General features: G+C 41.8%; 1 protein-coding gene across 1 annotated transcript in view; it reads left to right on the forward strand.

The window, feature by feature from the left end:
- The window catches only part of COL23A1 (collagen type XXIII alpha 1 chain), a 171,405-nt gene that overhangs the window by 99,514 nt on the left and 47,362 nt on the right, over positions 1 to 24,529 (forward strand). Inside the window, exon 3 of the mRNA XM_059860251.1 lies at positions 23,201 to 23,245. Coding sequence (XP_059716234.1) covers positions 23,201 to 23,245 — 45 coding nt within the window. The remainder of the gene's footprint in view (positions 1 to 23,200; positions 23,246 to 24,529) is intronic.

Raw genomic sequence — 24,529 nt, forward strand, 5'->3', positions numbered from 1 at the left:
CTGAGCTTCAGCCACAAGCTGTGCCCTGTTTTGCCCCTGGCTCAGCAGAAGGAGCTGCCAAGGAGCCCATCCAAGCTGCCTTTGTGGGTGCCCTTCACTGAGCCCTTCCCAAAATACCCCAAATATACCCACAGCAGAGGCAGGGCTGCTGAAAGCATGGAAACGTGCAGTTCTGCAGTTATGGAGTACAGAGCATGGGATAAACTGTTTGAGAGGGCTCCAGAAATGTTTCCTTATCTTTTAGTAACAGATTGCAGCTTTGTTTTCTGAAATAGATTCTGAGAGGGATGGTTAAAGAAAAAGGTTTAAAGAATAGAATTTAAAAGCATATGTTTTACTCCCTTGCACACCCCCCCCACCAAACCCTCAAACCCACTCAAAAAACAAGCCAAAAAAATCTCCCATAAAACCTCTAAACCAAAAAAATAAAATCCCATCCCTCATTAGGTTATTAATGAGGCAGAGCACAAAGCAAGGAGGGGCTGAAGACCACTTAGGTTGACTTTTAGTTCTTCCCTTGCTTGAATTCTTCCCTCACCCCACCATCCCCGGCAACACTTGAGGAAAAAAATGCCCAAGGTGTGGACTTGAGGACAGAATGTGGGTCCTTTTGTTTGGTGCTGAGCATGGGGTTTTGTGAGTGAGCCAAAGGATTAATGAAATAAGTTCTTATAGACACAATGAAAAATGACTGGGTTGCCAAGAAACTGTCGTCCTAATGAACTTGGGTAGTCTGTTTGTTGGAGACACCAGAAAATGGAAATGGGCTTGCATAGCTTTATTATATTCAAAAATAGACTTTAACTAGAACATTCTGTATTCTTTCCTGTTTGAGTAAAAACAGGGGCTGATAGAAGTTGAAAGCAGCAGATAAACTGATGTGGAGACACATATGGCTTGAAGCTAGTGTTCGAAAAGCAAGAAAACCATAATCAGTTGAAGGTAAAAAGAAAAATGTTCCTAGTAAAGAGCCCTGTTCTCAAGGCATCACTTCATGCTGGTATGAAGACAAGTTTCGATTAAGTCCAGATAAATTCTTTTTTTTTAATGTGTACCTCATGCAGAATGGATGTTTGTCACTGTCCGTCTTCGTTACCAGGGAGGAAGGAATGTGGGAGCATGCTGCTGCTCAAGCTTTTGGGGCCCTAATGCCAGAAATCAGTTCAATGTGGTCATCTTATGAAAATGCTCTCAACAGCCCATGTGCTGCTTGGATTTTTTAGTCAAAATGGATACATTTCCTTCAGAATCAGAACTGTAAGATAGGAGAGAAAATTCAGTTTTCTCTCTGAAGATGGCTTTTTCTAGAGGTGTTCAGTAGATCTGGGAAGGAGCTCAGTGAAGTATCTTAGATTTGCAGGAGGAGGGAAGACCCATAGTGATGGGTAAATGTGATATGCATCACATCTTCCCTGGTCTTTCCTCCTCTAGCAAATCCAAATCATCCAGCACAAAGGCTGGATCTCTGCTGGTAGGATGTTGAAACATGGTTACTTGTGGCTCATCTCTCCCCTGGAATATTGTTGAGATTTACTGAGATCTTGCACATCCACATAGTGAAGAGCAGGATGTCTTCATAAATATGTTGTCTGCCTTGGACACTTTTTATTTAAAAAAAAGGAGGGAAAACATCTTCCATAAAATTGAAAACACTTCCAGCTTTAATACTGGTTTTGATTGGAAAATGCAAATGATGGTGTTGGATTCTTGACTATTATATTTTTAAATCAAAAATTTTACTGGGAAATACTCCTGCTTGCTGTCTGGTACCTAGGCCTCTGTGTTTTGGACAAGGCAGTGGGTGTGGTCTCAGTTTCCTGTGACAGAAGTGCCACCTAAAATAATGCTGGCCTTTTATGGATGCTTTAAAGGTCAGAAGCAGTGTCATGACACTGACAAATCAGCAGAATGACACAGAATTATTTCACATATAGGATTAAAAATAAAATACTGTGTAGTTTTGTTTTTGCATAAATCTTTACCCTTAGTTTTCAGCAATCAGATCAGAGTGCATAAAACAAAGGTAGTTGCAGAAGATTGACTGCTAATGAGTAATTTGCTTGTTTTCAAGGTTTTTTGTGTCTAGAATTATTTTAGTAGGGAATATATTAGTTAAATAAGTGATTATTAAAGGTACTCAGCAATAGAACGTGTAAATGGGTGAACAGAGCTGTGCAAGCATTCCAGCTGGTCCCCAGGATAAGAGAGTTGTCTTCTGAAGCAAAAATCAGAAAACTTGACATTATTCCTGGCCATAACTGCTAATATTGGGCAAACATCTCACATGTTTAGGAGCTGCATTCCCTATATGTAAAATATGAATACCAATATTGTATAAATGTTCTTTGATCTCTTCCCACAAAAAGCTCTATGGAAATTCCAAGAATTTGATATTAAATGCTAGATTGAGCCTTTGCAAATTGAGTTTAAGTTATTTATAACTTAAAAACTTTGTTGTTTTAAGTAAAACATTCACTTGGCACAGTTAATGCTTTCTACTGTGGTCAAATATGAGTGGTAAGAATAAAGCAAGTTCTATAAGTAGCAGTGATTAAACACAAATTTAATCTCTGCATTCCTACAGCATGTTCAGAAGAGATTAAAAATGCCATGATCCAAGGAATAATGCAGTAATATGGTCTTGGTGACTGCTCTGGAGTAACTCTGAGGCAGGACTTGTGGCTGTGACTGTATCACACTGGAAGAGAGAGCTGTCCCAACATGAGAAAGGAGTTGAAATGGTAATTCTCCAAGTCAAACAAAGAATTGATTGGTTATTGCTGGTATAACCGTCATAAAATGTAAGTCAAGAAGGATACTGCAATTCAGGCTTTGGCACCTCGTCTAGTCTTATTTGAACTCATGTGTTCCTTGATTCCCTGCCATCAATCTCCTCTTTAGGAACTGCAAGCTGAAGTTAATGGCTTTCATCATAACAGCAATGAAAATACCATTTACCTATTAAAAATGCTCAGCAGGGAAATACTCAAGAATGATGCCTTGTGCTCCAGGCTATTCATCCAGTTTGATGAAATCTCAATTTTTCGTTATGCCTGCAGGTATGCAGACCCTCTGCAAGACTTTGAGCTGTCCATTTTGGAGTGTGATTAATTTGTGTCCACACCAGACAGCTTGTTGTGCATTAAGCCCTGCCAGCCAACAGATAATTTTTCTAGCATTTAAACCAATTTATGGTCTAGCTGACATGCTCATGGTTTCCCTAAACCTGGCCAGTCAGCACCTTCTCCACCACAGAGCAGGAAATTAATCTTTGCAGTTATTTGACTCCATCAGCTGTACCTGCTGCATGCAATTGTGGAGGAATCTGGCAAACTTTAGGAGCTACATCCTCAAACTGTGTTCATGATAGCTGCCAGTATTCCTCCCTTCCCTCTCCTGGACCATGCCCTGAGGGACCCTCTGCTCTCCCACCCAGCTGGGTGGAACCAGAACACCCAAAACTCCTGGGAGAGGGTTTGGCTGTCCTTTGTACAACCCAGGAGGGAGCATCTGAGGTTGCTGAGATTGAGAGACAGCAAATACATGCCTGTGTGATCTGAAGACTCATCTTCAATCTTCTACTGCTGACTTTGTTAGCCTGGGGCTAATTAACATGAGAAAGACTTGGAAGGTACCAGCTTAACTCCTTGGTTATGTCCCTGGTTTAAGACCTGGGCATGGATGTAATTAGGTATAAACTTCGTCAGAGCAAAGAGAAAAATTATTATTATTGCAAATTATCCAAAATGTGTACTTTTACCTGCCTGTTCCCATGAATGCTTTACAAAAAGATGTATCTGAAGCTCCTGTGTTGATTGTTGCTGCTGCAATTGTTGCTCTTAGAGATGAAAAAACAAAATGAGAAGGAATTGGGATGGAAACTCAGTTCAAATTTTCCTTAACAAAGGGTGTAGTAAGACTGGCACAAAACCAGCTCTGTACCCAAGCCCCCTGTAAGCTAAACCCCCATTTGCACAGGGAAGGTGGAGCTGAGCCTTGTGTGTAGCCCTACAGGGTTTAGAGGTGCTGCTCTGCCAAAGCCTCCCTGGGACTCTCATTTCAGTATTCCCAATGTCTACCTGTGTCCTTGCCCTGGAAGGAGTCCTGGAACTGAGACATGGTTTGAGCTAGTGATTGTTTTATGACAGCTCTTTGCTTAAAATGAAAGCTTGGAATTCAAGATTTGGCTTATACTTTGCATGACTCTGAAAGGCAGTTTGATTTGTTTTTTTAATTTTCAGGGATTGTGGAGACATAGCTATCATGTGGAGAAATTCTCAGCAGAAAATGGGATGCATCAAAAAGATGATAAAAGAGATAAATTTCAAGCCATCCAAAATTAATTCTGAGATCCCAAGGATTTCTCACTAAGTGACCAGTATTTTGCTGAAATGCCAGCGTCGTTTTTCTTTCCAATTTTGTTTTCTCTCTGAGCCATATCTATTGCCTTTGAAGTAACTACAGCTGAGGCCAGAATTTGTAAATGCTGGGAAACCAGCAGTTCAGAGCAAGGAAGAACCTTTGTAGTCTGTTCACAGGCAGGGCAACAGAGTAGGAAAATATTTTTTTAAACTAATATTTTATTTCCAAGCCTCCAGCATTTGATCCTGAGCTTCAGTCTTGTTGCACTAAAGTGCGTGGTGCAACCTTAAAAGTCAGTTTGCCAAGGGGCAAAGACCTTCCTGGTCAAAGAGACCTGGCAGGAGAGTTTCCTTCATGCTCCTGGACTGCCTAATGATTTAGATGAAGTCGTGGATTAAGTCTTGACTGGCTTTAAAATGCAACACATTGTCTCTTCCAGGAGCTGTGCTGGTTAATTTGAACTGTGGTTATTGTCAGGAAATCAAGCCTTGGTTAAAATGTGTACAGCATTTCAATGGATTGACCTGGAGGTCTAAAATCAGGAATTGTGAGCATTAAGGCTATATTCAATATAATGTGTGCTTGTTGGGATTGCCATTGGTGTGTTGTAGCTTCTCCATGTTCTCAGTTCTTAACTTCATGGCCACAACTGCTAAACTGGACAAACCTTTGACTATATTGATATATATTGATACAATTCCTATTACCATATGATTTTCAGCCCATGGCATAGGAAGAACTAGTGAGTATTGCGAACCATGTGGAAAAATAAAGATAATTAAATCTTGTATAACAGAAGTTGGTATTACATAGCACAAATCCTGCCATGAGAGTGCTGCTGTTGCAAGCAGGAGATGAAAATCCAGGGATTTAAAGATAATTGCATTTTACTGTGATCTTTGCATGTTCCTTTGCATGAATTTCAAAAGAAATGACAAAAAAAAAATCAAATACAGAAGAGTCTGGATGTCATCTGGAATTTATTTGACCTCTTACATTGGTTCTAAAAGAAATCATAAACAAATAAACAAATAAAACTTTTTTCTAAGATAAAAAAGACACTTAATTTAATAACTAGATTAAACACCAGTTTGAAACTTAGTGGGGGAGCTTGCGTGTGGCACAAAAAAGGAAAAGAGAACATTTCATTTTAATGGAGATGCTGCCAGTTCTTGGGTATGAACCCTTTGTCCAGGTCATGGAGAAATTCCTTTTGTGATGAGCACTCCACAGCTGCAGTGACCTGTGCCCCTCAAGTTAGTGAAGATGGGATCTTTATATGGAGGTTGGGATGTTTGAATTAAAACCCAGTCATTTTATTGTGGAGGGAATTAAATTTTAAAGACAGTATTTGGAAAGTACATCTTTCTTTATTAGGCAGCCTCAGTGGCCCCCTGGTATTTTAAATCTGTGTGATGATCATCAGGGTTTGTTCTTTAATTAATGACTAATCTTCTCCAACTTTAAAAAGGCAAGTTTTATTTAGAATCAAAAGCACAATTTGAGATACACAGGAGCTACTGCTTTCCTCAGTAGGACGTTTTCCCAACTCTCCCCATCTCCCCCAACATGACTTCTCCCTCCCAGAAGTCGCCACTGTAGATCTCTTGGATAAAATGTGCTGCTAGACATAAAACAAGAAAAATATTTGTTTATTCTGTGGCAGACAGCTGTTTAGGATGCTGTGGAGGTCTGAGTCTTATAGCAGTTTTGCAGATGTTGTTTGTACGTGACTTTCTCTTGGAAACCATCTGTGTTAGGAAGCACGGAGGGATTCTCTGCATCCCTTGGCAAAGAGAGTTGGGCTCTTTTCCTTCAGCATCTTTGTCCAAGGAATTTGAAGGAGGAGAGAGAGACAGAGGAGCATTACCAATGTTTGGTCAAAGTGAGGACCCTTTCGGACTTGGGCTGCAAAAAGCTTTTCTGAGCATGTACTGGGATATTCAGTGTGTCCAAAGGGACAGAGAAAAAAAAATCTTCCCTCCTTTCTAGAAAAATGTAGAGCAAACTTCAAGTCATCCCTATGGAAGTGGTGGATAATGTCTAGAAACACGTCCTTGTTTTTATGCAGAAAAGCTGTTTTGAATGGTCTGTGCTGCCAAGCTCAAAAGAGCTGGTTTGGTGAGATTAATCTGCAAATCTCCAGAGCACTGTAAGGCAAAGGGGCTCCCCAGGGTGTGATGGCTGTAGGGCAAGGCTGCTTTCTCTCCAGAGGCGGGGATAAACATACACCCACATTCGAGTACTTACATATTTCTATTAGGATAATTCGTCCAAGGGTGATAGAAATTGAGGAATGTGGACCTTTTCTTGGCAGTTTGAATCTGGCTTGGAGGCATTTCAGGGGAGGATTAAATCTTGCTGCTCGGTGGGTCAGGGTTGGGCTAATCGGCGAAGGCAGAGGTTGGGGATGGCTGAACCGGGGATTAGTGCAGCACCACTGCCAGTCTGGGGCTGCTGTAAATGAGGATGCAGATGAAAATACGTCAAGCATCTTTCATACTGGGCATTTTCAAATGGGCTTTGCAGGATTTTTGAGTCAGTGGAGTGGGGAGGGAAGGATGACAGGGCTGCTACCTGTGCTCAGCACAGGTTTTTTCCAGGGATTAGCTGGGAAGTGATGGTGCTCTAGGCTTGTTTGATCCTGTTTTGTTTGTTTTGTGGGTACTCAAATACCTGAAGTACTATGATGAAAAACTGAGTTTTGTGCCCTGACATTGTTTGCTTTGTGAACTTTGTCATTAGTTCACCCAATTTTGTGCAAGACGTGCATTGTATGTAAATTAATAGGGTTAAACCAATGTCAAACACGCTTACATATGAGAAAAGTTAATATTTCTCTTGGCAGTCCTGATATCCTTTGTTCCTTATGTGCTGAATTAATTTCTTCTGCTGGCTCTGCTCTGTGCACATGCCATGATGTCCGAGGGACTTGCTGAAAGGGCTCTGCTTCACTGGACAGGGTGGAAATTCCTCTGTTTTGCAAAGTGCATCTCTGAGACACAACAGCTTCTGCAAAGCTTCCAGAGCGAGACAGCAGGCCAAAAACACAGAGTAAAATTAAGCAGTTTATGGTATGAAGCTTCACAAGCAAAACAAAGCCAGCCTTGACCTGGTGTTTGGGTATTTCTGGATTGCTGGCTGGACTGTGCTGGAAGCTCAGGGCTGGGATGTGGGATGAGTCCAGAGTGGTGGCTCAGTGCTGTGTCCCCATTGCCAGGCTGCCATAGATTCCACTAGCTGGATAACCAGCCAGGCCCCAAATGCAGATTGGAATTTCTGGATGCACAGCTCCAAATCTGGAGTTGATCCACTGTCAACAAGAGCTAAAACCAGAGACAATGCTGGTCCTGCCACACTCAGCATGAGTTTTATCACCTCCTCAGCTGTTGGCAGGAGTTACTCCAGGAATAAAGTGCCTCTCAGCCATTTCTCAGGTTGTCACAGTGATTCTGCTTAAATATCCATTAAAAGAGGTTCAGGTTCAGGGTTTGTGCAGTTGATTCACAGACAGTATCAGTTGCAGGTCTTTGTGGCCCCATACAATGTGTGATTTCAGTGTATATAAGCATAAATATATGTAAGTATCTGAAAGGAGAGTGTCAGGAGGATGGAGCCAGGGTCTTCCTGGTGGTACCAAGTGATGGAATGAGGCAATGGACAGAAACTGATGCTCAGGAAGGTCCACCTGAACATGAGGAACAACTTCAGTGAGCAGTGATGAGCCCTGGGACAGATTGTCCAGAGACAGTGTGGGGTCTCCCTCCCTGGGGGTACTTAAGAACTGTCCAAACATAATCCTGTGCCATGAGCACTGGGATGACCCTGCTTGGGCAGGGGTTTGGATCAGATACTGAGGTCCCTTCTGACCTGACCCATTCTGTGATTGTCCAGCACCATCAGTGCAGCCACGTGGAAACAACAAAGCAGCACTGGGTTTTCAGCCACTCCAAACTGAGAATTTTATAATTTCCATAGTGCTCAGGGGAGCCAATCTTCTACAGTGTCCCCATGCTTCTCTCTCCTGGATTTCATCATCAACTCTTTGGATGAGAAAATGCTTTAGAATCATGGATCCACAGAATTGTCATGGTTAGAAAAGACCTTTGAGATTGAGTCCAATCAGCACACTAAACCATGTTCTCAGGTGCCCCATCCACATACCTTTTCAACTCTTCTGGGAATGGCAATTCCACTGCTTCCCTGGGCAGGTCTTTCAACGCCTGACCACCCTTTCAATGAAGAAGTTTTTCCTGCTAAATACTCTAAACTTCCTGTGGGGCAACTTGGGGCCAAACTTTGAAGTCTAAAACGGCTTACATGAAGGCACTGACACACCCCAGAGCACATCTGCAGTGGAGTCTTTTGGGTAGGACCAGGGAGATGGGGATGCAGGAGCAGCACTGGAGGAGAAGGGACTGCTCCACACATGTGCATGAAGGTTTTGGGCTGAACCCATCCCTTATTCTTGTGTTTATTTCTCGTTCCATCAACTTAAGTTGTGTTTCTGGCATTTTTTTGTTTCCTTTGGGCAGTTATAGTTATATTAGTGTAAATATTTTCTTGTGATTGTCAAGTGTTCAGTTTACATTAGTTGCTTGCAATTTCCTGCTGTAGCTTAAAATATTTTTTTTGTAAAAGCACAAAAATACCCTTCCCATAAGCATCAAACTCTGCTTTTTCAGGCAAAACCCAGACCCCTGAAATTTCAAAGGCTCCTTTTCATAATTTGAGAACAGAAAAAAGAGGTGGCATCAACATGATTGAGTGAATTCTCCTTCATGGTTGTAAAATGATTCAGTAAAATCTGAGTAAGTCACTACCGCCAGAGTTAAGTGACCATGAGAAATTTATGTTCATACTCAAGTTGTTGTTTATCCTTTTGTTCTTGCTGCCCATTTCCTATTGAAACTCATTTTTGTTGTCATGTATATCCAACTGCAGTGTCTTTAAAACAGGAGCCTTGTATGCCTGCCCTCTGCAAAATTGATTGCTCTTAACAGTAATAGCACAACAAACGCTTACAGTGAACTGTGAACTGTGCTGAATATCTGCAATCTGGGACTATATTTTTCTTTTTTTCTTCTTTTCTTCCCCCTCCTATTGTAAAGGTACTCTTTCCGAACTGATTTCTGCAGTTTCCCATTCAGTTTGTGGGCAAGTGAGAGCTGGCTCCTGCCCTGGGCTGCCCTACTTCTTCAAAATCAATTTTTCTTGCAGCAACATGAGGAAAGGCTGGATCTTATTTATTTTACCAAAGTAAATTTTTCAATATGAGAACAATTAATAAATGATAATGGAAAAGAAATTCAGCATTTGTTCCCCAACCTCTATAAATAAGATCATTACCTTCTCCAGAGGGAATGGAGTTGGCAGTAGTTTCACAGGGAACTGTTGAACTGTTTGATGTTTTAAATGGCTTACCAAGGAAAATCAGTTTTAAAAGGAAAGCAGCTTGTCAGTCATTCAGCTTGTGTTGGGTTGTTGATGTCCCCCTGTCAGTCAGAGCAGTAACAGCATTCAGAGGTGGCTGAGGAGCTGCTGGAGGGAAGGGAGAAGCAGCTGTGATAATTGTGGGGGTGGGGGTATTTAAACATTCCTATTTTATACAAGTGACATGCAGTTTCTTGGAGGATCTGATTTATTATTATATGGATTCAGGCAGAGTGTTTGCAAAATTTACTCTGCTTTATGGTACTGCAGCAAATGTAAACACATATAATTCAACAGTGCCAGAAGAAATGAAGACGGGAAATAATCTTTGCCAGCAGCAGGAGGGGTTTAGAGAGGGCTGGGAAAAGGAGAGAAGTTGGCAGAGTTGTGACTGAGAATAAATTGGGCTTTTTTTGTCTCCAAGAGGAAGACTATGGGTCACTTTTGAGGAAAATAGAGATAAAGCAAAGCCAGAGGTCAGGGGAGATTTGTGCCATGTTGGGTGGTGCCAGCACTGGAGTGGCCATGGGGAGGTGTCCTGGTGAGCTCCCCGCCTGGGACCCAGGGGGACAGGGGCCATGGGGGCTGACCCTGCAGCAGCCAGTTCCTTCACTCAGCTGGAGCTTGTTTGAGATCCAAACACAAGGGAGAAGATAAGAAACAGAAACATCAGCAAGAGAGGTTTGACAGCCAAGCTGTGCAGAAACCAGATGTCATTCTTCAGAGCTTGCTTTCACCCGGAAAACTTGGGTTATTGCACCTCTGCCTCGGGGTGAGGGAACATCTCCCTCCCAAAAAAAAGCCTGGTTTAGGACAAGTTTTAGCCATGATTTCAATGGGATTCATGGTTATGGGTCTGTGCAATCACTCTTATGTATCTGGCAGTGATGTGCAGCACAACCTGAGACTCCCACAAGGTTCCTTGGTGGCAGGAGATGCTCCCTGGGGACACAGGGCTACCCAGGGGTTCCCTGCTGGGGACAGGATTTCTTTCTCACCAATTCAGTAGAAGTCATTGCTCTGCTTCAGATTAATTTAGGGTCATTTATTTATAAAGGCTGAGGATTACATGGTGTGAAGTACCTGCTCTTGCTGCATGGCAGCATTGCTCCACAGGCTGCTGGTGAGGGTGGGACTGACTGGGAGAAGCACTAAGACAACGTCAACATGTGGTTGCAAAGCAAAATATACTTTGGGAATTTACTCTGGCTTTGTGGTCTTTCTAAATATCCGGAGACTCCAAACCCAGAATGGATTCTGAGGCTGTTGAACAATTTGGGAGGAGGAAATGGGAAATTCTTACCTTAGTTCTACAGAACCATATTTAGTTTCCATAAAACCCTTTGGGATCTATAGGTATTTCTATTCTTAGGGTGGGGATTTTTGGAATGTTTTCTGAAGCCTACAGTGTGTGGAAATGTTGGGATTTGGTTTCACCTTCAGAATGAGGTTTATCGCCCAGTACTCCCTAAATCCCTCAAAGTCCTGGCCTGCAACACAAATGGGCTCTGCATTATTCATCTATGGATGCTGTAAATGCTGAAAGGCTGATTATGAATATTGAATAATAATCAAATTATACCAACAAAATTCTTGGAAAAATCTACCAGATGTCCTAGAAAATTTTCATCTGTTAGGAGAAAAAACACCATCTGAAGCAGTGGTTTTGAAAGCACTGAAATCCTGTGACCCCTACCAGCATTTGCTTTTTTTTTCTGCTTTCAGTGTTAATTTCCATCTGCTACACTTCACTATATGGTTAACTGCCCTTTTAAAGGCTTCATTTAACTCCATTTCAGAATTCAGTGGCAATATATCTATATTCATGCAAGACTCTCAAGGTTTCTTCTTGAAATACTTTTCGATCCTCAGGTGAAATTACATCCAGGACATCAGTAGTGCAAAAATGTATCCTGGAATCCAGAAAGCAAAATTGAAAGCAGGATTTGACTTAGTGTGTTGCATTTAAAATCCAGGTCTGATTTCAGTTAAAATCTTGGAAAGATCCAGCAATAGGCATCATATATTAATCAATGTAAGATGAAGGCCAACCCTGCTGCTTCACTTTGAGGAGAAACCTGCCATTTTTCATTGTCTTTTGAGAACAAGGTAAACTTGGAGGGTTGGCAAAAGTCTTTGCATAGTACCTAGAGCACATGACTAAGAAAATAATAGTCTATAGGAAAAAATGCTCATAAAATTATAAAGTGCTCCAACCAAGTCTCAAACTGACATATTTGGAAAGTGAGATCTCACTCATTGATTCTCTTTGGTCCTTTACTGTGCCAAAAGGTCTTTCTTTCTCTCCTGGGTCTATATGATCCCACCAATGCCCTTGTCCTTAACACCAAACCAAAAAATGTCAGATGCTTCTTGTCTTTCCCTTTCATATTTCTCTGGCTTGGTTTCCTTCCCTCACCATGTTTTGTGCTGCTTTTCCCAAACTTGGACTCTTTAAAATACAAGTGGAAACTGATGATCTTATCCAAACTTAGTAACATATTGGATAGCTTTGCTCAGAATAATTGCCTCTTTCTTTTCATCTCATCTCAGTGTTTAAAGAGCAGCAATACCTCATCTCTGCTAAACCTTTGAACCTTTCCTGGATATCATTTGGTAAGTTAAATTAGAGATCCAGCATTTGTTTAGCTGAGCTCTAAAAAGCACAAATGACACAATTCAAGTATCCACAGGTAAAAATTTGCACCTTGGGATTGTCAGAAATAATTTAAATTTTCCGTTTGATCTTCAAAATGCTTTTCACTATTAAAAAAGAAAAATGCTGTACACCTCCCACGCTGCTGCTTTTCTGTCCTATTGATCCTGCTTTTTTTACTTTAAAATGGGAAAGAATAGGTTTGGCTGTAATGTAAAAATATTTATAGACTACTGCTTTACAGACAACTGAAACTCTGGAGCTGAAAATGGTCTAGGTACCTCTGAAAGATGCATTTGGGTAATTGGTAATGAACTAAGCATCTGGAAGAAGCAGCTGAGAAAAATCAGTCACTTAATTATGGCTTTTTGAGCTGTTTGCCAGACTGGGGAGCTCAGATAAACCAGACTGGTCATCAAATAAGATGCACTGAGTAGGCAAATTACCTGATTAGGCAAATTACAGTGTTCCTTTTGGTAATCTGTGGGTTTAATGTGCACTTGCAGAGCTCCACACTGTACCTGTGTCTCAGAAAGGCATCAGCTCAGGCATGTGCTTGGACACACCTTGTGGTGCAGCACATTGGCCCAGAAGACTTTGGTCTAAAATGAACTTGTTACTGAAACATTTCCCAGATGTGTAGGCAATAAATCATCCCCTCTTTGCACTTCAATAGAAACAGCCATAGCCACTGAATTCTGGGCCAGAGCAGGCCAGGAACATGGCAGGAAGGGGCTGTAACAGGGTCTGCCTTTGCAAATTCGTGAGCGTTGGCTCATCCCATTTCACTAATTGCACCTGTTCCCCACCTCTGAGGCACGGCCTGTGCCAGAGAAGTGTCAGCAGGCTCTCTGGTGTCTTAACTCTGCTTTTATACATGCTAATACACCTCCTTTTTAAATTCTGCTTTTCCTGCAGCTGTTCTGTGCTCAGCCCCACTGCCAGCCACGTCCTTTACCATCCACACTCCCAGCCTGGAGTGAGCACCCTTCACCCTGAGCTGGTCTCTGCAGCCTGGTCCATGGAGGTTCCATGTCTCTGTGCCCAGGTATCTTAGGTTGGAGCTGTCTTGCCTTCCCATGGAAGCTGTGATTAAATTCTGGAGCACTTTTATATTTAATGGGGATGCCCAGAGGCTTCTGCAATTATTGCCTCTACCCAGCCTGAAAGCGCACTTTGATTTTATTCTCTTTCTTTTTCTTTATTTTCTTAATCAGTTCCTTTGTATTAGCTATCATGCTCCTGCTTGTTAATTAAATTCAGACTTGACACAGATTAGCATTATGGATGGAAGCCTAATTCTTTAAATGGATATACAAATGCTGCTCTTCAGTTAGTCATTAATTGCTTTTATTTATTAGAGCTTATGAGTGTGGCCATTTAGGTCTCATCTGGCAGTTTTAACTGTGACTGCCTCAGCTAATTTCTGCTGCAAGCTGTGCAATGTAGGTCAGGTACACGGCAGTAAAAGGGATTATATTGTTTTGATCATTCCCACTTGCTACAGGAAACTCCATATTCTTTCATGGCTGTAGCACGTGCTGGTTCTGCTATAGAATGGAAACTGAATTTTTCATAGAGCTCATGTATTCCTTTGTTGGGAGGATCTCAGATGGGTGGGAAAGCAAATTGTTTACACACAGTCAAACTGGTGTTTGCCCAAGGTCAGCAGGGAGAGAAGACACTTGTACTTTTAATTATATTCTCAGTTAAAATAGGAAGTTAATTTTAGTAAAGAACAAGACCCAAGTACTTTTAAAGAAATGTTTTTTCTCTGCATCTCTTCTGTAAAAATTTTTCATCACTGATTTCATTACATTATCAGGACTCAAATGAGAAACACTGCTTATGAGCAAATATAGCATCTGAATGTGGGCCAGGAATTCCTTTTACAGTATAAGCTTTTGTGTGAAATAAAAGCCAGACAGCTGCTCACAACTTAAGTCTGAGTAAGTGATCTAATACTATTGCTCTGGTCTCAAATTTGAGGCTAAATTGTTTCTTTGCCAAAGACCTTGTGCCAACCTACCTGGTCCCAATTTGTGAGAACAAAGTATATTGTTTCTGCTGCTCTGGGACTGGAATCACTTCATTTGCCTTTTTTTTTTCCCACTACAATTTCAGGCCTGATATGAGAAGCTTCCACAAGACTGAGAGTTGACTTCTCACCTCCAGGAGGTGTCTCAAGTAGGAAGGTACCTCCTTGCAAGGCTGGTCTGACAGGATGTGTAGGGATATTTTATTACACTTGAAAGCTCTTTCTGGATTTTGATTTACTTCATTATTTTATTCCTCAGATCTTCTATTCTCAATCTTTTCCTTCTACTTTTGCTGTGCTCTTCATCAGCTACTCTCCAGGCTTCCCTTGCCTGGAAAAACTGCAAAGAACAGAACTTCCCTAGTTATAAAAAAGACAATTTCCCACAGCATTAGGCAGAGACTATTCCTCAAATATATGGTTATGCACTTGCCCTTTTGCAAAAGGTTATAATTTCTAAAGAATTTGAGTTGTGCTCTAAATGTACAGCTAGAGCTCAAGTTCCTGTCTGATTTATTGCAAACATATTAGCAGAAGGGAGAAGACAAATGCAGAGGCCAAGAAATGTCATGTCCTCTCCCATGATGGTGACACCCTTAGCTGTACCCAGAGAAATCACAGGGCAACCCCAGCCTTATTCTTCTTATGGCAAAGCTGAGATTTACTTGTTTGTTCTACAAATTGCTTATTTAATGGGAACTAAAAATGAGGACACTTGAGGCATGTATATGTTATGTGTACAAGTTCTTGTTGATATTGAATTTTTTCCTACTTAAGAGAGAAGACTTTTTTTTTTCTTTTTCCTTGGGTTGGCAAGTCTGCTTGCAGATGGTCTGCTCTCTTTCTGTGGCATTTAGGGACTTAGAAGTGCTGGATTAATGGTTGAATTTAATGATCCTAGATGTCTTTTCCAACCTAAATTAGTCTGATTCTTAGATTAACTTCTTGTTGGATAATTGAGGGCAGAATGAATTCACATATCAATTTAATTTTGAGTGTCTGGGAGGAGGATCACCCATGTCTAACTTCCACCACTTAACTCTGTTGAAGACAGTGTGGGAGTTTCACTGGATATTTTATATTGGGTAAAATTATTTTAAAACAGACAACCCTATTAATATCTGTAACTTACAGCTGCTTATTTGTGTGACACTGCTGTCATTGGGATAAAATGATGTGATTTTTTTTTTTTAGTTTTGCTTTATATAGCTTTTACTTCTGTTTTACAAGGCTTCATGCACATGAAGGGGATTTGGCTGTTTGCATTTTGCTTGGTTCTGTTTCACTAGGATGTGCTTTTTCCCTGTCTTTTGAAGCATATGGCATCATGTAGCCCTGGCCAAGGGTTAATGCAGATAATGAAAGTAGAAACAGCACCAGAAGCTGAATTCATATTTGCCTGACAGGCTATTCCTGATTTTCTCTCTTTATGGAGATGATGATGCTTGTGAAATAAGGTGCAGAAAACAAGATAGTTCTTATAAAGGTGGAGGAAATGCCTTCTACATGCAGGGGATTTGGGGTGGAGAGAGGGTTACACAGCAGAAAAATGTTTCTTTTGAAGACCACAGGAGGAAGAACTTAACAGGTTTTTTAGAGATGCTGAAATAGTCACTTGTAAGTGCAGTGTTGGATGAGTCTGGAAACAGGAAAACTTTGATTTTTATGTTGAATTTGGTTTGTAACATAGAAGCAAATTCTCTTGGTGATATTACTGTGATGGTTGTGGGCGTGTTCTTAGGATATGCTTGGCCCCATCCCTTGGATGCTTTATGGTTTGCACATGGCAGCTTGGGCTCCCCTTCACAGGAAACTGGGAAACAATGAGGGTGGAAAGTCCTGCCAGAAGGGGCATTATCCACAGACTGTGTCTGCAAGTGTGAGAATAACATTTAAATACAAAGGATGTGATTTTTTGCTTAAAGTCTCCAATAGATACACTTCTCTATAGTTACTGGGATCTTCCCTAGATAATTGTGTTATTCATGTGCTCTCAAAGCCTTGATTTGCTGGTTTCTCATTTTTCACATACTGAAAATCAGAAAGAGTATTTTATTTTTTTCTCTCTGTGGGATCTTGGCTCTGGAATGGCTAATTCTGATTGTAGATAAGATGCATTAGCTTTGAGTACTTCCATGCTCTGAAGATGCCATTCATCAAAACCCAAGTACTTTATGTCAGATCTGAATGTTTCACAAGAGATTTTGTAATCCAACATGTCAAACTTGTTTAAATGTGAGATTGCAACTGAAAGCTGAAGGAAGAAATAAGTGCTTCGTTATCTTCCTTACCTTACAGAAGTGTCTTGCAGTTCTTAGAAATAAAAGAAAATTGTCTTATTCCTGCAAGAAATATGCAGCTACCTCTTGTAGAGGTGCTTCTGAGATGAGCATCTGTTTCTTGTGTTGGTAAACAGGCTGGTATTTCATCAGGCAGATTTAGTGATTCGAGCAGAGCAGTCTTCATCTGCTGAATAAATCTATTGCGGGTGACTTCTAGATTCTTCCCTGAGGTGAGTTTGTGTTAGAAATTATTTGAGCAAGAAAAAGACCTCAAGAGTGTCTGTTTGCTGATCTCTTGTTCTGGGCTGTGCTGCTTCATTATCTGTACTGGAGAAGATAAAAGGATCATGAATTTCAATCAAATGCAGTGTGAGTTTGGCATCATTTCTGTTGCCCAGCTCCATCTCTACATGGATTTCTAGCTTGTATCCATAGAACAAAAATAAGTCTGTGCTCATTTTCCAGATCCATGTTGGTACAGCTATGTCTGACTTGCCTAACCAGTAAGTCTCTGAAGAGATTGTGACCTGAATGTTTTTTTAAACCTTTCTAAGAGTTTTAAGTGTGCTGGAGCATATGGGGGTGATGAACAGAGCTGGTCACTGTTCTCATAAATAAACATGAAACCAAATATGTGTGCGTGTTTGTGCATAGACACTTTCTGAAAGATGTTCAAAGTTCCCATCTCTGTCCAGGACTTGACTGAAGCAGCTGTCTCAGTGCAGATGTGGAAAACTGAAATCTGCCATGAAAACTTTTTTACCTTGCATATAGCAGCCTCCACAGCTGCCAAAATATGCATCCTCTTGTTTTAAAAATAGAGGGGGGTGTGCTTAAAACATCTGCTCCTGCCCTGCACTGCAGCTGTGCCAGTGTATTATCTGGGAATGGCCTGAGTAAGACTAGCCATAACAAGAGAAGAAAAATCCCATGTTTGATGTAAGTGCAATTGTGGCTTTATTCCAGTCACTTCTTAATTTATATCTCAAATCCAGTTTATCTTCGTGCCCTGATGACTAAACAAAAGAGCTGTATGCACTTGACTGTTTGAAGAAACTGTCTCTGGGTGTGGGAAAAAAAGAAAAAAATTATTTAGGGGTGGAGGGTGGGGAATCCAGAGTATGGAGTGAGTGGCACCATCTTGGTTGTTTTAAATGGAGCAAAATCAGGGCTTTGGTTTCAGTGGGTGTGCACGTGTCATTTCACACTTTGAATGAACTTGAATTTTATTTTTAATTCTTTTGCAACAAGCATCCACCCAGGGTAAGAGGGGACTTTTCTGGCTACAGGTTAAAAAACACTTAAACACTCTAAATTCCTCCCTGGTCATCTCAAGCTACTGCACCTTGTGTGCAGGCTCTATCAGTGCTGCTGAATGTTAGATTTGGGGCTTGGATTTGCTCTGCTGCATCTTGTTGGAACAATTTAAATCTACACCCTATCCCCTCGTGGAGATCCCTTATTTTGGGGTACCCCCATTTTAGCTCAGCTGTAGGTAAAGAAGAGTTTGAGGCTGTAAACCTTTAGTGCTGAGGTCCTTCAGTGAAAACAGATTTTGAATACTGCCCTGTATTATCCCAATAGCAGCAGCAATATTCCAGTTTGGTTCCTGGGGTGGATGCTTTGTTCCCTGAGGCTGAGCACAGCTCCCCAGTGCATCATGAGGAAAATGCTTTTGAAGGTCTAAGAATGAAAACCATTTATTGCTTCTTTTGTACCTTGAAAGCAACTGGGTCAGGTATGGTAGTGCAAGGAGCTCTCCCCAGCTAACTACTAGAGGTTGCTTTCTGTGTGGTTTTTGCTAACACATAATGTAGCCCAGGATTTCACAGAGCTTTTGGGGCACTTGGGCCAAATTTGAAATGAATCTAGATATTACCTTTTTTTTTTCTTTTATTTGGAAAACTTCTGCAGAGCGTAGGTGCTGCGTGTTTCCAATCTGCACCTGGTATTTGCTTTGAGTCTTTGGGTCTGTTGGAATCCAAAGCCAGGAAGGTTCATGCAAAGTGTTTTGACCCAAAACTGTTTAATCTCAGATCTGCAGTCTCAGAGCCACAGCCTGACTTGAGCACCTGATGAGTATCAGCTGAGCAAGCATCACAGCATCTGACTCCTGCCCATGAACCATAAACTCTTTCCTCAGGGAACAAGAATGTAAATTGGCCTTTGTGCAGGAACAGCCAGCTAGGCTGGGGCTGTGCCTTCCTCGTGCTCAGTACCAGACCCCACAGTGCTCTGCTGCAAAGTTCTCCTTCCTTCTAAGTGAAGCCATATGAAGAAAAAAAAAAAAAAATCTATTCTTGAGAGTGGCTGAACCAACCAATTTGTTCAAGCCATTCTTCTGGTTGATTCATTTTTAAGTGAAAAAAATGCTGATATATTAAAAACAACTTGAAAAATGCCAAAAGGGAAGAAGGGGAAACAAGTTAAACCATTTGAAGCTCATAAAAGAAAAAAAAAACAAACAACATTTAAGTGCAACCACATGAGTGGTATAAAATTGGTGTAATACTTAATCCCATGTTAGAGCACAATGTGTTAGATATGAGTTCCTCTAGAAAATAAGGCCCTAAAATAACCTAATATTTATGACTGAGATTTCACAACATGATCAGCTCACTGTGTTGTGCTTGCAAGGGAAAAAACCCTCTGGTTTACAGATCCACTAAGATGGGTCTTCATTTCACTTGGCCAAAGTTTTTACTTAAATGCTGTTCTCAACTACTTCTTTGGATCAACATAACAAAAAAAAAAAAAATAATCCCTGAGAGCCTCAGCAGCGCATGGCTTGAAGGAAGAGATGGAGCCAGGTTTGTGGAACACCTCTGTGTAAGTGTTCTCAGTGGAAAAGGGTGATGTGTAGGAGAAATGGGAGGGAAGGGCACAAGCTGGTGCCACAAGTTCTTGGCTAAAATGTGCTTCACTGGTAGAACATTTAACCAATTACAGGGGATAAAAAGACATTAAACACACACATTGCCTGTTCTCCTTGGTGTTGATGGATTATGGTGTTCATTGAGCAGCCCAATTTGCAACACGTAAATTAGTTCAAACAAAGGTTATTTACTGTACTGTGGACAAGTACATGGGTTTGTGAATAATATGTGAATAATAAAGTGATGCTGATTTTTAATATTTCATTTACTTGCCCACAGTAGATGATAAGTGGCTGCTACCCAGCAATTGTGAGTGTTTACTATGAACTTTTTACCTTGTTTCTGAGGAGCTATTCTTTAGATACATCCATCATCTCTTCCTCATAATATTTTCAAATAGCAATATATTTCATTCTCTTTCTTTGTCTTTGGGTTATTAAATCTATCCTCTTACTGGGAAACTTATGGTATTGTCAGAAGTTGCATATTATGCCCTGGATTAAGGCTGTTTAGTTTGAACGTGACAAGTTGTTTAAAAATAAACTGTTATGCTTTGTATTCATTCTCCACTCCAAAACTCTCTTTCATAACAATGTAAATAAAGGACTCCAGAACTGATACAGCGGGGCCGGCACAGTTAGAAGAAAAGACTCAGCCATTGCCCGATTTACTTTAGTGCAACATGAATCTTAATTCTATTGAACAAACATCAGACTGCGAGGTCTTGGGAGATGGAGCCATTAGATAACAGTTTACAGGGAACATTCATCTTCCAGCAAATTTCCAGGCCTCCTTAATTTCTTTTGTGGTTTCTTAAAGGGGTTGAAAACAGGAGGGGTAATATGGATTCGCTTGATGCCTGGTTCATTAAGCAGTATCTAAAGCTGAGAGCCCAGAATAAGCTAGAAATTGCTACAATAGTAATCTCCAATTGTTTTGAGCATAGATATTATCACATCTGCAGAGTTTGGGGTTGCAGATGGCATTAATGACTCCTGGGCTACTCCTCTGTTCTGCCCTCTCCTGTGGGAGCTGGGAGGTTTCTGTCCTGCTCACCCCCATCTGCACCACAGAACTGACACTTTCTACTCTTGCCCAAAGTAACTGCTGGGTTTGATATTTCCCCTTTTAATTCCCACCAAATCTTTTTTTTCTCCTCAGAAGCATTTCCTAACCCACCTACTGAATAGCACCAGGATTCTAGATGTGGTTTCCAAAATGCTACTTTTTTTAAAAATCAAATTGCTTTCAGATAAAAACAGCAAATAAAACAGATGAGAATGGTTTTTAAATTTTTTCCTCTCCCAGTTTTGATTTATCTCACTTGCCACAAGCAATATCTCTAAAATACATTTGGAATTCCATGTGCTGCACCCACTTTACAGATTTCCTGGAAGACTGTAGGGAAAGAATTATAAGATCACAAAATGGTTTGGGTTGGAAGGGACCTTTAAAGGCCATCTGGTTCAATCCCCCTGCAATGAGCAGGGACATCTTCAGCTAGGTCAGGCCAGTCAAAGCTCCATCCAACCTGACTTTGAATGCTTCCAGGGATGGGATATCCACCCTCTCTCTGGACAGCTTGTGTTGGTGTAGGCAAGAGTCAATTTTTTCCATGTGGTGTGAAGTATTAAGAAATTCCTTGAACTTAAAAAAAAACCCCAACATTGTATTAAGGTCCCTTTTTATACAGAATCTTTGGTTTCTTACAGGTTTCTCACATTCTCAGTTGAATGGCTCCAACCCAAGCTTTATGTGGGAGCTCTGTGCATCCACCCTTTGATATCCACTCTCCTTTAAGCTGCCTAAAAGCATCAATACCAAGCCATTACTCACTTGTTTAGATACTTGGCCTCCCTCTCCTACACCTCCATTAGGACATTTCCTTCTCCCTAGGAAGCAGCCTGTGCTTTTTGCCAGCAGTAGGGAAAGCAGAATGGTTACCGTGCTTAGATTAAACAGATCCAGGAGGAATTCTTGGCGAGGCAGGGAAGGATTAAACAAGGCTGGTGTTTAAAGCACCCCCTGCACTCCAAGGGAGGCTGGAAGCTGCTGAGGCTCAGGCTCTGCCTGCAGGTCAGACCCCCAAAATTAGCCCAGAGGGTGTGCAGGTGGAGGGGCTTGAATTGCTCAGACACCACTGATCTCCAAGGTTGGAAAACGTGCTTCATCAGAGCTGTGGTTCCTCTCCAAAGCAGTTGGACATGGGGATGGAAGAAGTAAACCTCTCTCCTGGCTATAATGTGCTTTCAAGGAGGCTGCAAATATGTTGGGGGATTTTTTTGTCTCCCTTGTAGAAACTTGTGAGCAAGTTACTTAAGGAATAGTGGTAGACATTTCTACCAATCATTTGTGACTACCCAGGGCTTCTGTCTGCAGGTTGCCAATCCCATAGCAAGGGAGAAGGTGGGATTTGGGCTCCCACTGGAGCCCCTACGAGGGCAGGGGGTCCTCTGGAGCTCCCTGGTGGGCTGGGGAGGGGGAGTGCTGGACAGTGTATCCAAACTTCAAAGAGAAGAACTCCAGGCTGTGGCTGAAATTCTGGAGATGCAGTTGCACATTTGAGCACAGAAATGTTTATGCAACAGAGGAAATTCTGATAGGAGTGCAGAAATATTTAATGATCTTTTTTTATCATCCTTTTCCAGCAGAAAGGAGAGGGAGCAGTGTCCTTTCATAGATAAAAAGCGAGTTCTTGCCACTTGTTAATATTGCTGTCACTCAGTAAATACTCCACCAGAGCTGGCTGGCCTGCTGCAGGAGGCTGCAAAAAGGAGCTTTTTCTTCCAGCCTGGTAATGCACATGGTGTGGGAGAAGGGATGCTTCCAGGTGCCAGGCAAGGAATGCTGGCTGCAGCAGAGAGGCTGCAACACAATGGCATGAAGGATGTGGTGATATGGCTTTTCCAGGGACATGGATGCTCTGTGTGTGCTGGAGCAGTATTCTGTATCAGAATTGATTGTTTGAGCACTTTTTTTCCTTAATTAAGTGTATTTTGTCACTTATGACACTTTATTGATCCTTTAGCCATTGCTGCCCAGTAGGGTAAGAATACAAGCAAGATTTATATCTGAAATTAAAAGTGTATGACCAGACCTAGGCTTTGTCAGCAGTTGGCTGGAACCAGCTCTGACTCAGATAATGATTAGTATCAAGAGGTTCATGTTCATTGCTTTAATACTTTAAATATTGTGATTTGCAAGTCTGTAACAGCCATTTGCAGCATGCAAGGACTGCACAGCAATGCTGCTTGCTCAGCAAAGGATTTTTCCCAGAATTTTGGATAATGTTAGATCTGGGGTTCTCTACTATCTACAATACTGATAACTTCAATACCTGCTTCCCAGCTTGCCTTGTTTTTTTTTCACTGGAATTACGTTGTGGGAGAAAAAAGTGGTATTTAAATTGTGCTGCCTACTAATTATTTTGGTATTTGTGAAAGATGGGAAGACATGAGATGGGTCCAAAGGGAAGGACATGTGTTAGATGCTCTGCTGAGCTGGTTGTCCATGGGTCATCACTAACCCTGTGCTCTCTGCCTGCCTCCCACAGGGCCCCCAGGGAGGCGAGGGAAGCCCGGCCGGCGCGGAGAACCCGGTAAGCATCACCTGCCCAGGGGCACTCAGGGTGTCTTGGGGGTGTCATGGGGGTGGGAGCCTTTGGGTAATGCCACCTGCCACCTCCATTTAACAGGCTGTGGAACAGGGGCTTCCCTCACCCCTGTGTGCTGGGCATGAAGAATTTTATTAAAAACTTTATAAAAACAAACCAAAACCAGCTCCCAAACCCCTAAAAACAAAAAACAAATTTTAAAAACATAAAAGGAAGAAACCAACCAACAAACCAATCAAAACAAAAAAACAGTTCCACTCAAAACACCCACAGCTGTTGGATCTTTTATCTATCCTTCCATTTCTCTTTGTGCCATTCAGCCTCATCACTGCCCCACCCAACACTGAAGAGGGACAGTGAGGGAGCATGGAAATAGGGAATGGAGCATGGAAACAGGGAATGGACCATGGAAACAGGGAATTCCCCAGCCATGCTGGATGGGAGGTTTGCACTGACTTGTTCTCTGCATGTGGCCATGTCCCTGTGCTGCCTGCCAGCCATGGGGTGGTGGTGTCTGCATTTGGGAGTCAGGGATAACCAAACCTCAGTCACCAGCCCTGGGCAGGTCCCCTGAGCATCAGTGTGCCCTCAGCCTGGCTGAAACCACAGGGCAGCCTTGCTGGGGGTTCATTTGAGCTGTAATTCTGTGTCTCTATCACTTCAGTGTATCTGGTGATGTCTGGGGCTTTGTCTGTGAAATGGGAAAGGACTGCCCCGGTTTCAGCGGGGGAGAGGTGCTGTTTGCATTCTGCTCTTGGGTCTGAGTGCTGCTGGAGAAAGGAGAGATGCAACTGTTGTTGCTCTTTCTCAGGGAAATAGACTGGGATCTGCCCAGAGAGCCAGGCAGTTTTTGGGATTGCCTCACTGTGCCAGAAAGCAACACATGAAATTACATATCCCAGCTCTTAGGTTCTTGAACACTGATAGAATGAACGGGAGCCAGTGGATTTTCATTTAGTGTGGAGGCTGAATTCTGTTCTCTGCTGCCTCTTGCTATTGAAAATTCACAGCTTGGATTTCAAAAAGGAAAGCATAACTTTCTGATCACCAATATTTTAAACAATTTTTTTAACTCTGAGGAAAGGGAATTGAGTGGATATGTGCTGCACACCAGCAGCAGCACCTGAACTCCTGGACTGAGGGACAAAAAAGGCAGGCAGGCATTTCCCTTCTCTTCCACTGCTGGTATTCCTGAGTGCATTAGGGGTTTTCTGAGATATTTTTGTTCCTGAAGCATCAGGGATTTACTCCTGGCTAAGGGATAGGTGC

This window comes from Haemorhous mexicanus, chromosome 15, assembly GCF_027477595.1.
Source record: "Haemorhous mexicanus isolate bHaeMex1 chromosome 15, bHaeMex1.pri, whole genome shotgun sequence".
Taxonomy (NCBI): domain Eukaryota; kingdom Metazoa; phylum Chordata; class Aves; order Passeriformes; family Fringillidae; genus Haemorhous; species Haemorhous mexicanus.